Source organism: Trachurus trachurus (genome assembly GCF_905171665.1).
Source record: "Trachurus trachurus genome assembly, chromosome: 15".
NCBI classification, from domain to species: domain Eukaryota; kingdom Metazoa; phylum Chordata; class Actinopteri; order Carangiformes; family Carangidae; genus Trachurus; species Trachurus trachurus.
Genome location: NC_139906.1, coordinates 7,657,489 through 7,672,521, shown reverse-complemented (window position 1 = coordinate 7,672,521; position 15,033 = coordinate 7,657,489). Strand labels below are relative to the sequence as shown.

Genomic DNA, 15,033 nt, shown 5'->3' with positions numbered 1-15,033 from the left:
CATCACCAAAGATTCTCATTGTGATGAATTAAATACACATTATAATGACAGTTTGAATGGAAAATGCAGTAAAGATCCATTAAGGAATATGTGACTGCCATGGTCTTATAATGACATGCTTTAACCCACAACATTACCAACGGTTTCATTATAGTTATATTGTCCAGAGATCAAAACGTTTCAAGCTCTTTTTCACCCGCTTATCTGTGAAATTCTGTGAGAGAGAACATAAAAGTGGCTAAAATGACTTTAAATTGTCAAAATTGTGGTACTGAATAGGCTAACGGTGCATAAAATGTCAATTATTGCCACTTGAATTTTCCAAAATTAAACCTTTTTGTGTCAGCCAGATCCTTTGCCCTCAAAACTGAAGTAAGGTCTGATGCAAAGAGAGAGCACAGTATGAGTGCTGCCAGTTGATGATGTTTAGTAGCTTATATGAATCAATGTGTTTACTGAAAGAAAATGAATCTGCAACAATCTATATGAGGATTTACTGCTTTTCCATGTTTTATGTCACTGTGACTTTAATATCTTTTATTATGGAACTGTTGGCCAAGCAATTTTAACATGTCACCTTGTGCATTTTAATAGCTTGAAGGGATAGTTTGTCATTGCCATAATCCCTATAGTTTTAGGACTAGGTTCGTTACCTTAATTTGTTGGTGCAAGCTATTTTTAGAACGGCAGAGCAGAGCCGCGAGCTGCTCAGAGCTACACTACGGAGGCTAATGGGATTTCTTGGTTACGGCAATGGGCCAATTTGCCAAAATGTTGAACTATCCCTTTAAGGATGAATTCAGGATAGATTATACTGAGAAAAATGAAAGAACAGAACAAACTCTGAAGTTGTACCTCTGTGTGTGCCTCCAGGAGGCACGGCCTCCAGGCAGAAGGGCTTTCGGGGCTGCATCCGCTCCCTGCAGCTGAATGGCGTCACTCTGGACCTGGAGGAGAGAGCCAAGATCACCCCCGGCGTTCAGGCCGGGTGTCCAGGCCACTGCAGCAGCTACGGCTCCCTCTGCCAGAACCAGGGACTCTGTGTGGAGAAAACCAGCAGCTTTTCCTGTAACTGCGGCCCATCTGCTTACACTGGAGCCTTCTGTGACAGAGGTAACGCAGCAGGCTCCGTCACCTTAATCTGCCTTTTTTCGGTTGCCTGGGGGCTATCGTGAAACTACAGGCGCACTGCAAGTTTCCGAGTGTTTAATAATTAGCCTCTCGGTCAAACAACGCAAACCTGAGCAAGAATGTTGACAGAGCCATTCAGCAACAGTGACTGATGCTCCTAAGACGCTGTTACACTGCAGCACCTGAAAGTGGTCTATAAATAAAACACACACACACACTTTGAGAGACCATACATACTGAAAGGAGGTCACAAATAAAGTAGAGTCCAGGTGCACACTGTGCTGCTCTGTACTAAACACAGCAAATCCTTATTGTACACAGTCGCCGATCATCTTTATCCTGTCAGAGGCTTCTGTCCTGAGGCTTCTTATACAATCTGTGGTTGGGTGATAAATTTGACTCTCCAAATATTTGCTGTCTGTTCTCCTACACCAAAGGAGGACACTAATGTTAACACGCTGCAATTAAAAGCTATGACCGTCTGCTGCGGTGCACCGTTTTGGTCCTTTTGAAAAGAAGATATAATTGTGTAAAGCCTCTGCACAAAGACCGATTTGGGCGTTCCTGTTTAAAAAAAAGTTCTGCATGGCGCAAATGTGTTTTCTTATAGACCACACAGTCTTGTTTTTTTCAGTCGTCACGTGAGTCATGGTGTTGGCACAGTCATGCAGCCTCATGTGTGCTCAATAATTAACAACCCCTGCTGTATTGTGTGTTGGAGCCCCACAGTTATATCTGCAGTTGAAGTCACAACTCCGGTCACGACTGTGTCAGAATTAGCAGCCAGATTTTTGTATTTTTCCTTTCACCTGTCAGCTGTTTTTTTTTTTCTTTCTTTTTTTCTATGGCTGCCTATTCACCATTTTACTAATTAGGTGTTGTCAGTGCTGCATGAATCTCCTTCAGTTCCACTGTGAGATATGAGCTGTTAGTTAGACGCACTGTGATGTCATACTTAATGCAAACCTACATGCAAATTCTCTGTGAAAGCACAGGATAAAACCTTAAAAAGGCCTCGTTTATCAAGCGAAATTATTTTCTTTTTTAACATTGTATTCTTGCAGAGGTTTCAGCCAGTTTAAAATCAGGAACCTCCATCAGCTACATCTTCAAGGAGCAGGAGGTGAACGAGCCGAACAGGAGCAACAGTGCTGCAGCTGCGTCCTCCTCCCTTCACTCTGACGTGACCCTGAGAGCAGAAAACATCTCGCTGAGCTTCAGGACCAGCCAGAGTCCAGCTCTCCTCCTCTACGTTGGCTCCTCCCACAGAGAGTACCTGGCTCTGCTGCTCAACAAGCACGGTGAGCGCTTACATGAACCATATGAAACTTCAAACCTCTTTTACCTGCCTGCTTAAACCCTACACACAGGCATCTGAGCGTGTAAATATACATTTACTCATTTAGGAAGTATTCTCAGATCACTAATATGTCCAATAAATAGTAGCTGAACTACAGATTTTCAACATGAAAAAGTGCAATCTCCAAATCGCAGGGGCATTACTTTATTTAATAAAAATAAATCATTTCTTTCGGTGAAAATACAATTTTTAAATGATCATGGTTCATGTCAAAGTCTGCCAAAAATAATGATTTGCAGCTACTTTTTTTGAAACTAAACTGTTGGAAATTGCAACAATTAAAAAGCTATTCCAACAAACTCACAATTTATGGGTTGTGTTGAAGTAGAAATGTCTAATAAGCGATCTGCAGATCTTAATGTGACCACAATGTGAAGTGTTTAATAAACAGTTTGGCTTAAAGTCATTTAGTCCTGCCTTGATCTTGAGCTCTCAGTTAAAAGACGATAGTGGAGCCTACGTTGGACATTATAGTCTGTATAGCATCAACTTGTTCGGCTGCCACATTACAATAGAACCGGTGTTATCTGAATGACTATAAACAAATCCACCTTTACAGAGTCACTGGATGTAACTCTTGTTTTTGAAACTGAAAGGCTTTAGTTGGGAAACAGAGGCGTGTGTGAAGCTGATGGTGTTAACAACTGTTTGAAAGGTGAAAATTTCCGCCATCAAACTTTTCACCACCTACAAACTCGCTGACAATCACTGCAGCCGCCCGACTCTTTCAGCTTTGTAGTCACCTCCTGTGACTTGTTAATTGTGGTCACTGTGAGACTGCCTCTCACTTCCCCCATGTCTCCTCTCTTCTAATAAATGTGGTAAAACAAAAAAAGGTAAGCATTAAGTGTTAGAAATAATTATCAGGGCTTGAGAAAAATATGAATAATGCATGGCCTAAGAACTTTCTTTCTCCTCTCACTCCTTCTGTGTCTCCTGAATACATATAATTCAGATTACTCGGTGGCCTACACACACTCAGTTATTCAAGATATGCTCATCAACTTCTACAAATCATCATCTACTAAAGAAAATATATATCCAGGAAAGTCCAACAACAACTTCACATGGAGAACCATGAAAATCCCCAAAATGAACATGGCTCTGTGAGGCAGCAGCAGCAGCAACAGTTGGCCATATTTTTCTGAATATTGAATTTAATGCACTTTATTATTCAGCTGCAGTTGCTTTGGAGCATCCAGGCCTCTCTTGATACATATTAATACTTACTGAAATAAATTTCAATTAATGAAGATGATGGGTACGAGGACAGATAGAGAATATCTGCAGAGAGTTTCAACGGGTCTGTTTCTGATACATGTAATTCAGTGTTTTTTTTATTAGCATTTACAATAAAACTGAAATGTTTATTTTAGATGTGCAGAATAGTGAAAAGTTTCGACAACATGTCGGCCATTTTGGACGACACAAGACTGACCTGTAAACAAGCAAATGAATAAGCCTGCTGCAGGTTTTCTGGATAACAAATACTGTCATGTTCACATTTCCCCCACCGAGTTGTTTTCATAATCAAGGGCTCATTAGGCTTACATGAACTGAAGTAACTTGTGGTGGAAAATGATAAATTGTCATTAGTAAAAACTCATTTGTCAAGCATGGATTTTGTTTATTTTCCTAGATTAATCACTGTGGAGACGATAATATGATTTTAATACAATAAATATGCGAACACTGCAACAAACAACCAGGACTAAGCACTTTGATATTCTAAAAAAAAAAAGAAAAGAATACTTTCCCGGCGACTCATTGCCACTTTAATACACGTCTGTTTGCCAAACAGCATCATTTGTCCCTGATGCAGTTCTCTTGATTGATCTGTTTTTTGTTTGTTTTTTCGTGCGCTCAGACAAGTTGGAGGTACGATACAAACTGGACAGCGGCAAAGATGCAGAAATCCTGAGGAGCAAAGTGAGAAACCTCTCCAATGGACAGCTACACGCTGTTTCTATCAGCAGAATAGCAGATGCTGTCTCTGTGCAGGTAATACACACACACACACACACATACACATAAACGATTGCACTACTCTCCTGTATTTAAAGCACAAGTCGGGCCCGTGCTCTCAGCAGCCACTTTGTGAGTCGACTTCAATAACCAGCAGGAGAAGCAACAGGGAGACGACAGGGACGAGCTGCAGGAATCGCAGATAATAAAGTGGGAGCTGCAGTCAAAACTCTCCATGTTTTTTTTTCCCTCATTTGTTCAGAACAGCACTCCCTCTGCCGGCTCAGTTGGGTTTCCCGTAAGTTTAAGTGTAACCTTGGGGCAACTGTTTTCAAAGTCATGATGTTTGTTCAAACATAAGTTTTACCCACACTGATGAAACATAGCTGTTGCTCTGACTCACTTTCCAAGGAACAAAGTCATAACTCAATTCATCACTCCATCCATGACTTGACAAAACAAAACAACACAAACATTACAGCACCGGTGACTAAACATTCAAACATTCAACCAATCCTGATTCTGTCGTGGTTGTGCAATCTCCAGGATTTCTGTTATCTTAGTCTACTGAATTTCTGTCTTGTGTACTTCTGGAGCCTATTTGTCATACCATGAGTAACACCCTCACTCATGCAGAATGTGTTCTCCAGAAGAAGTGGTCATATAAAACATAACACAACTCATTATGAAATTTAAACAATTAGAATTTCTCTCTTTAATTTGTACAACGGCATTTTACGCTTACAATCTATTGTATTTTAAATCATAATCCTCCTTCATTTTTGTTCTCAAATTGCACATAAAAAATAAATAAGAATCTGTCTGCCTTCAAAATAAAATACATAATAGATAAAAGTCAACCGGTCTTTGTCCTGTCAAACTCTTGTAACGTTCATAACATGTCACGTTCAGCTCCCCTGAACCCTCTCCCCTAAGTCCGCAGCAACAGTAACTGGATGTTTGACTCCTTTATCAATGTTTGGCGTAGCCTTGGCAGCATGTGTATCCACATGAGTTGTGGCACGCAAGTACAGTACCATCTTAGCAGGCTTATGAAATGACTGGCAATATTTACTTATCACTTTGGAATAAATGAATAAATGTTTCCACCAGTAACGTGCTTGGGAATCACTGGTCTATTGCATCCTTTTCCTTTTACATTGTATTTGTAATAATAAGGTCCTTTGCCGTGTTAGCTACTAATATTTTTAGTTGGGTGAAGTTTATATTCCTTCTACTGGTGATTTTTTTTTTTTTTCATTTCAGATTGATCAGAACACCAAAGAGGACTTCAACCTGACATCCGATGTAGAATTCAATGGCATCAGGTCGCTGGTTCTCGGCAGAGTGCACGGTGAGTGACGGCTACAAAAACCCAGAGGAGAGGCCTTTAAAGCTGCAGAGATTTTCTACGAGGCGCTGGAAACTTTACCTCATGACGCTGGAGGAGGGTATTAATGGTATTAATGTCATGTAGGATGGAGCAGGTAGAAAACAGAGACTGAAATACTCTCTCAGCACATTACATTATTAAAGTCACCACAGTTCAGACACAAACACTCTTAATAACATGCTAAAATGATCGTTCAACACATCCCTGATTCATTATAAGAAATTACACATAAACATAGGTATGCCATTAAATGAGACACCTGGAAATAGAAAGACCAGCTGCTCAGCAACAGGTCTGATTATACATCGACTGCATCGGTGGGATGTAAACATACCCTACAATGATAATCATCATGATGCAAACAACAGGACTGGAATTAAAGCCTGCAACGGTGGTTGAGCACCATTAGCACTGTCAGACCTCTTGACAAAGCAGCTTAATAACACACAGTTAGAGATTTATGAAGCTACTTTATCAATATTAAAGACACAGCCTCCAGCAGGTGTTACTGGGCCTCACCTGCACCAGACTTTTAGGGCTCTGCACGGACGCATTCAGCTCCACATTAAGCTCACTGTTCATTATATAAAAGCATATTGTATACTGTTGTGTTGTGTTTACCACACAATCTAATGTGTCAATAATTCCCTGCTGCTGATGCTGCCAACACGAAGGTTTCCTCTCTGTTGTTCGTGCACAACAACTCTCCGAACAGAGCACGCTATACCTCGTGGGAGGTTGTGGTTGCCTCCATGGCATTCAATATTATCTGCTCTGGGCAGCTGTGGCAGTGCAGTACACAATGCTATAGTGCTTTCAATAGGGCGTGTCACAGTATTGAACAATGAAGTTTGGTCAAATATGGACAGAAACAAGGCTCAGACTGTTCGAAGGATAAAAAAGCAAGAAACAAATCAGATAGTGATGATTTAGCAATTGCATGAACTGAACTTCAGCTGAAACCTGGGAGTTTCTCAGCCTTAAAAAAAACAGCATACCAGAACACATCTGCTCTGCTCTGTCTTCTGTCTCTGTGGTGCAACTGTTAAACAGATCAGACGTGTAACAGAGACACGTCAGCGCTGTAACTTGCTTTGTCATGACCCAGTTATGTTCTTCTTGAGTCCTCGGAGACGGACAAAGAAATAGGTTGTTAATAAGATGAGAGGCTGTGGGACTTCCTGACCCAAGTGCAGCAAAACCACTATAAAAAGTCACACACTTCCTCGTCAGCAGGTTTTGATTTACCCACAAAATCAGACCCAGTTAGACAGAGTTTCATGGGAAACGTTATAACCAGGGAAAGTGACCATCCAAATGATTTTTATACCTACTTCTTATAGTCTTCTTCTTATATCTTAAGGGATAGTTCAACATTTTAGCAATTTGGCCCATTGCAATAATCCCTATAGTTTTAGGAGTAGGTTTGTTACCTTTATTTGTGCAAATGATTTGTATTCCTACTTCTTAAGGGGATAGTTCAACATTTTGGCAAATTGGCCCCATGCCTAATCCCATTAGTTTTAGGAGTAGGTTCGTTACCTTTAATTGTCAGTGCAAGCTGTTTTTAGAACGGCGGAGCAGAGGCGCGAGCTGCTCAGAGCTACGCTACAGAGGCTCATGTGATTTCTTGGTTTCCCTCATCAAACTCATCAAATACACAATCCAACAACTCCAAAACGCTCTGGTGGACAAGTTGTGACCTGCACATTCACCACGCTATGAGATAATAACAGAACGTTATGAGACGGAGTTGTTTTAGAGGTAAATTCATGCAAAACCACTGGTGCGCGTTCCCGTCGGGGGCAGTTTTTCCAGCAAGCAGTCTCTGCATTTGCCTCGAAAACAACTCTGTCTCGTAATGTTCTGTTATTATCTCATAGCGTGGTGAATGTACAGGTCACAACTTGTCCACCAGAGCGTTTTGGTGTTGTTGGATTGTGTATTTGATGAGTTTGATGAGGGAAACCAAGAAATCACATGAGCCTCTGTAGCGTAGCTCTGAGCAGCTCACGGCTCTGCTCCACCGTTCTAAAAATAGCTTGCACCGACAATTAAAGGTAACAAACCTACTCCTAAAACTATAGGGATTATGGCGATGGGCCAATTTGCCAAAATGTTGAATTATCCCTTTAACAACACCTCTCTCCTCTGTTCTCTCCAGACTCTGGCGAGCTGGATCCGGACCTGGCTCGGCTCGCCTCTCTGGGCTTCACAGGCTGCCTGTCCTCGGTCCTCTTTAACTCCATCAGCCCTCTGAAAGCAGCTCTGCTCCACCCGGACACCAGCCCCGTCGTCATCACCGGCCCCCTGGTCCAGTCCGTGTGCGGCTCCACTTCAGCCAATCCCTCTGCACCAGAAACCACACATCACCAATCAGGTCAGAGGGGAAAGTTTGTCTTTTACATTTTAAGCCGAGCATACCAGCTTCCTCTTTCTCTGCACAATACATCGTCTCGTTGTAGAGGGGATAAAACATTTCTCTTAACATTCATAGTTTATACTGTGCGACCTTCTGTCAGTATCGTTGCTACAAAGTCTCATAACCACTCTGCCTCTCAAATGTCAGTCAGCTGCTGCTGCTGCTGGGAAACTCTCACCCACAGGCTTAAACACTCAGTTAACTCTTTAGAAAAATCTGCACAATAGCTTCGTTGTTATTGTAGTTTATATTTGCATATACACACACACACACACAAATAAAAACAGTACAGACATCGCACACTCGGCTTGTTTGGAGAATTTGAAAAATAAAGTTGGATTTTCTGATTTAAGAAAGTGAAGAACAAACCCTTATAATGTTTCTTTACTCAGGTCCACATTGCAGGGGTAAGGCTGCTATTAGAGCAGCCATTTTCTCAGGAGAGGCTAAAATGAATAACTATTATTGAGGGTTATCGTACACAGTGATGTCCAGCTCTCTGCTCTGTGATCGAACCTCTGGGCTCATCACGATGTAACAACTCTGGGTTAACGGCCACTAGATGAAGCAATTGACCGTGTCTTTTCCCTTTTGTGGTCAGTCATGCAGATAATAGTGAACTGCACTATTGTTTCCAATATGCCTTATCTGCTCTGACTGATGGCACGACTCTATATGATGATTCCTGCTTCCCTCCACATTTCCTGCACCGAGCGTCTCTCTCTGCAGTTCTTCCATTTCTATTTGTCATGTCACTGATGACCTCCCCGCTCGGCTCTTTCTTTCTTTTATTCTCTTCTGTTTGACTTCATTTCTTCTATTTGTTTCGCATCACTCTTTTTATTCCCCCGTGTACATGTGTCTTCTTATCTCTCTTGCCTATTTTCCCTCTCTCTCTCTTTCCCTCCCTCTCTCGGTGCTGCAGGCCAAGCTGGATCCGTGGGAACGGGTCAGCCTTTGGTCAACGCCATCAGGAGTGACTCAGCTCTAATTGGAGGTACTGTAACAGCAACATGTCTCGCCGTCACCGCACCATTATCGTCAATCATGGGACAGAAATCGTCCATAAAGCAAACAACTGGCGATGCGATGTTCAAGATTTTATGACGCTGGAAGACTCTGATTTATTTTATTGCTCTCACACCTCTGCAGAGGACATGACACTGAATTACAGGCTGAGTGAAATGAAAGCCTGAGACTACATCACTTTGTCTGGGCACTCAAAGTAAAACATCAACTAATTAGAATTAAAATGACTTTATACTCCACGTATAATGAGTGCCCATCTTTTTATTGGCCAATATTGGTGCAGAGAACTTCTAATAGCTGAAATTGCCCCGGGAGCCTGAAGGAAATGAGTTGCTAATGATGGAGCAAAAGCAATCAAAAGATTTCTCGTGCCTGTTTGGCTTCTTATCAGTTGTTTTTGTTTTAAGCAGGAGTTTTATTTCATACTGTTTTGTCTCTAATTCAGTTTTTTTTCCAGTTCTACTCCATCCCATTATAAAAACAAGGCTTATTAGAAAGTCAGAGATTTGTCATCTGCTACCTGGAGCCTAAAATATCCAGACAGTTGAAATTAAAACGCATCGAAATAGGATTTTTTTTTTTTTCAAAGTAATATGACTCTTCTTTTGTGGGCTATGAGTGATCATTTCTGCACTTAAATTTCTCTGGAAAACAAAAAAACACAAAGGCTGATGATGTTGGGGCTTAAACCAAACAAACGATTTACGTAAAGGCTTTTATTTTGAAAAACACCATCCTTTACTTCCGTTTCTAAACAACAACACAATTAACTAATCAGTGTTATGTTTGCGCCCTGCAGCCGAATATCTCCAACTGAAACTTTTTTCTTTTTCTTTTTTTTTTTAACTTGAAGCTAAATTAAACGTACAGAGTCGTTCTGCTGCAGTCGATATAAGAGTATCCATTTACCAGCAATTACAGACTTTGATTAGTTTTGTAAAGAAGAAGGTGGAAAAAGCTTGAAAAGTGTCCAGATGTGTGAAGCTGATATTTACCTTAATACACAGACTCAGGGCTGTAATTACTGTCAAGCCCACCTCCACTGAATATTGATTTGGACAAGTAAACACTTATGCAATCAATTGTATTGGTTTTTTTTATATATTTACTGAGTGTTGTAGTGTTTTTTGTGCAGAAAGACTCTTTTATCTGTTGGTCAGTGTAAAAAATAAAAGTAGGAAAGCAATACAAGTGTCAAAAGAGAGGTTGGTACTTTTTCACTGATCCATTGTATTTAAAGGGAAAGTTCACTCAAGATTCAAATTGCAATCTTTATCTACTCACCCTCATGTCGACTAAGGGCTGGGAGAAGTTTCAGAGTCCTCCGTGGCTTCTCTGAGTTACAGGGGGTCTCGGCGTAGCAGTGCATGTCAATATAACGGTTGCAAATGGATACCACTTTTCTTCGTAACAAAAAGACACACCAAAAAACATCCAAATACCTGTTTGTAGCGGAAGCTCCTCTTCCTGGTCCGTCAAATTTGGACGAACCGGGAACCGGGAAGAGGAGCTTTGAGAAGCTTCCGCTACAAAACAAGCTTGAAATATAGACTTATTAAAAAAATTTCGGGACAATTTCGCATTTCGGGGCTTCAATACAAGACGGACATTATACGAGCAGCATGGAGGTATTTGGATGTTTTTTGGTGTGTCTTTTTGTTACGAAGACAGTTGGTATCCATTTGCAACCGTTATATGGACATGCACTGCTACGCCGAGACCCCCTGTAACTCAGAGAAGCCACGGAGGACTCTGAAACTTTCAATTTTGGGTGAACTATCCCTTTAAAGTGGACTTCCCCTCACGTACTGTAGATCTAAACCTCTGCTGTTTCTCTGCTCCCCAGGTGTGATAGCCGTGGTGATCTTTGTGACTGTGTCTGCGTTAGCCGTAACGGGCCGGTTCCTCTACAGGAGGACAGGGATGTGTCGCAGCCGGGAAATAAAAACAGTGAAACCCGCAGACAGCCCCGAGCTGCCGTTCAGCAGCCAGAGCAGCTCCCACAACGGTCCCAGCGAGAGTCAGAAGGAATATTTTATTTAGGCGGGCGGCGGTTTGACCCACTGCCGACCCCCGAGGTGTCGGAGCTGAGGAGACGGAGATGGAGACAGAGAGACAGCGATGCCTTGTCGAGACTCAGTGCTTTACACCAAAAAAAAAAAAGAAAAAAGAAAAACTGAGCCCGAGCAGCAGCAAGAGCTCAACAAGGCGGGAAGATACGAACAGAAGACTCAGACACACTCGTTGTTTCTTCTTTTGGCTTTTTTTTTTTTGGTTCTGTTTTTGTTCCTGTGGTTGTATTTTTGTAAAGACTGTACATAGATGCACAAAATCAAAGTGTTTAATTTATAACGCGTGGATCCTGTCAGTAGAATAATTGTAAATACCCGACGATGTAAATCTAAAAAATTATGACTTTATATCAACCAATGGGTCAATTTTCTGTTCTGTTGAGACATCCCAGCCTGTTAAGTGAGCAATGTATTTTTCATGGAGTTGGTGTGAAAGTTAAAAGACACAGATAATGAATGTTTGCCCTTACTTTATGAGTTTTTGTTCATTTGTTGTTTGTTTTTGTTCCTTTTTTAAAAGCTTTGCGCCAATTGAATGAATTGCAGGAATGTTTCTAGATGTCTATTCACACTGAACATTTCTCATTTGAGATTTTTGTATCTTTATTTATTTTCCTTTGTATGTTTGGTTTGGTTTCTGGTTTGGTAATGAGACAGATGCAGTTACTGTGGTCGGCAAAGTATTATTTCCAAACTTTTTGTTTCCACCATTGACATTTTAATGTGACTGAAAGACCAGAGAAGTAAAGCAAGCAAGTCAGAAGTTGCAAAGATTGAGAAAGAATCAACAATTCAACAAACTAGTGCTATAATGGATCAGCTTCTGTCGGAGCAGCTTCACACAGTGTGGACTGTTCACTGAACAGCGTTGAGAGGAGTCAGTTCTGTTTCTCCTCTGACACATTGATCTATACAATCCTTGAGTTTTACTGTAATGTCAACAGGTTTGAGCGATCTGCTGTTAGAGTTTAATTTGTACAGATATTTTAGTAACAAACACACTTCTGTTCAGTGAAAATAAAATGATTGATCTTTTTTTTTTCGTCTCGAGTGGTTTTATCTTTCCTTTCAGCTGAATTATTGTTATTGAATCATGCATTTTTATTCTGTTTTCTCTTCCATTATACATAATGTTTCATCTCTCACTCCGACAGCCTCCGGTCTGTGTGGAGCGGAGGTGAACACCGTTTAACTCATGGCAGAAGCAACATCATTTGATGTTTAGAAACCTAATGGCTGACTCGACTATTTATCTGTAACGTGAAGCCGAAATGACAAATTTAATCACCGTGTGTTTACATCAGTGAACATTTGGCACTTTAAAAGTTGCTGGTGGACGGTTCTTTTCTTCGCCGGGTGGCATTTCTGATGGATATTAATATGCATCTGTCTGCCGACGGGAGATAACTTCTCCGTCTGCTGCTTTGTGATGCATTCAGGTGCTGGAGATGTCAAGCTAATTCCTGTCACAGGGCCCACCTAGCCTCTCTCCGAGCTGCAGCGATAACACACAGACACAGCTTTGATACGTGATGGCCCATCAACCCTTCCTTCTCTCTCTCTCTCACACACACACACACACACACACGCATGCACAGGACTGTGACGATCCAGATGACAGCAGCTGGCTGGTTGTCAGCAGGTATTATTTACAAAAGGGGGATGCATCCGTGCATCTAATAACACCTCATTAGGGAGAACGACAAGAGGACTTGGTTGTAAAGACACACGCTGCGGCTCCAGGAGAGGAAAACAATTCGGATCATAAGTCAAGATCATCCTCACTTCTCTTATCTGAAGCGGAGACAGTTTTATGAAATATAATGTTCCCCCCAACAAATCCTGGATTATGTGACGGCGCGCCATCATAAATAATGTTATTAAAGTTAGATTATAATGGGAAAAGTGACACCAAAAATGTGGAAGCCATTTGTTCTGAGAAATTGTTCTTGTTCTTGTTATGAGGCAATGAGACGGACGTGAACAGACTCTCTGAGGTGCAGGGGTGAAAAGGAGCACAGACGTAGCAATGTTAACTAATGTTTACGTTTAATTAGAGCCAACAAATGCAGGCAACGCAGACAGTGGAGTAGTGGTTAGCAAAGTCACCTCACAGAGAGGAGAAAAGGTTTTAAAGACTTTTTGGCCCAGGTCGGTCTCAGGACATGGGACGATAGTCAAGAACCCTGCTGCAGGACTGAAGATTTAAAGTTCAATTTACTCCGAGGTCACAACAGAGTGGCACCTGAACTACCCACAGAGGGACAGCGAGGCTCGTTGGCTGTGACCTTTCTGCAAAAACAAAATGTAGACATTAATGCACAAACATATTCTGGTTAAATAAATGTTTTTAAAAGGGCATTTAGAAGACCACATTAAAGTTAGTAGACATGCACATCACAAAGCCTGAGAACAAACCGTGAATGGACCCATGTTGTTCTTTTTAACTATTTTATTTTCAATTTTTATGGTTATTATTATTATTTTAAGGTAAGGCCTGAAGATAAATCTCACATTTAGTTAAAAGCCAGTGTAGACATTGAACTTCAGCAATAAACACACAAGCTTTGCATCTGATAAATGTGATGAAAGGTGAAGATGTTGCACTGCAAATTATACTGTTCTTGCAAAGATTTAAAAGTTATGGTGGTGAGAGGTTGGTGGGTTGTTGACTGAATGGTGGAGCTGAAATCTAAGGAGTAAAAAAGAAAGAAAGAGGAGCTTTTGTGATATTTGGATCCCTTACAAACACTCGACTATGTGGTGTGAGCAATTAACAAGCGTCCTGGTATCTGATTAAAGATTTAAGATCCGATTAGAGTCACATGAACGACGGCAGCACAGACCTCTGGCTCTGTCTCACCTGAGCATCCATCATAATCACACAGGCAAATGCATCCAGAATATGAATGTGATATTTATTGATGTTAAAAGACTTTTCTTGCGCTGTCGGTGTCACAGTCAAGATTCTGCCGCCCCGCCAGGTGTCAGCCGGCCGGTGCTGTTAAAAAGCCCGGCTGACAGCATGCGGACCGCCTCTGTTTTTCACAGTGACAGGACAGTCGTCGTCAGGGGTCAGCGGCGTAGCTACGGGCCACAGGTTGGACGGCTGCAGCCAAACTCCCGCTGAGTCAAATTTAGCTCATGACAACTTTTTTTTTCTTGTTTTGTGTGGCTGCTGTGCTGATGTTGACGGGAAAAAGACACAGTGGTAGTGAGGCTCGCCACACGACACCAGAATCACAGGAACACTTGGTCCTTTTTGCAGTTTTTATAGCTGTCATTGCTGCAGACTTGTTTTTTTTTTTCTTTTTCCTGCAACTTTATACCGAGTGAGAGAGCCACGCTGTGATCGTTAACCTCCTACACCAAGCCACTGAGCACAGCATGACTGTCAGCTCTGGCTCCAACCTCTGTTTTCTCCGTCGTCTTGCATCGATGGGGGCATGAAGGTGGTGGTGGGAAAAATCACATGCACGGGTTATTCTGACACCTAAACCTCATATTACTGTAAATAGAGGAATCAATGTACGAAGACGTGTGCACGGGCCGAGCCCCAGGCCATGTGTTCCTCACCGCTCTCTGGGGGGATGGGTCCGGTGTAAAAGCCCACTCATGCGGGCCTTGCCAGGCCACACGGTTCTCAACCCTCTTGGGGGAG

The 15,033-nt window shown here is 41.7% G+C and overlaps 1 protein-coding gene across 1 annotated transcript in view; it reads left to right on the top strand.

Annotated features, from left to right (window-relative positions):
• LOC310998190 (contactin-associated protein-like 4) overlaps nucleotides 1-11,343 on the top strand; it is a gene marked incomplete at both ends in the record, with an annotated part of 66,400 nt that extends 55,057 nt beyond the window's left edge. The window contains 7 exons of the mRNA XM_083988126.1: nucleotides 874-1,113; nucleotides 2,196-2,432; nucleotides 4,359-4,492; nucleotides 5,723-5,810; nucleotides 8,014-8,229; nucleotides 9,197-9,268; nucleotides 11,147-11,343. Of these exons, the coding sequence (XP_083844252.1) occupies nucleotides 874-1,113; nucleotides 2,196-2,432; nucleotides 4,359-4,492; nucleotides 5,723-5,810; nucleotides 8,014-8,229; nucleotides 9,197-9,268; nucleotides 11,147-11,343 (1,184 nt within the window). The remainder of the gene's footprint in view (nucleotides 1-873; nucleotides 1,114-2,195; nucleotides 2,433-4,358; nucleotides 4,493-5,722; nucleotides 5,811-8,013; nucleotides 8,230-9,196; nucleotides 9,269-11,146) is intronic.
• Nucleotides 11,344-15,033: the final 3,690 nt, after the last annotated feature.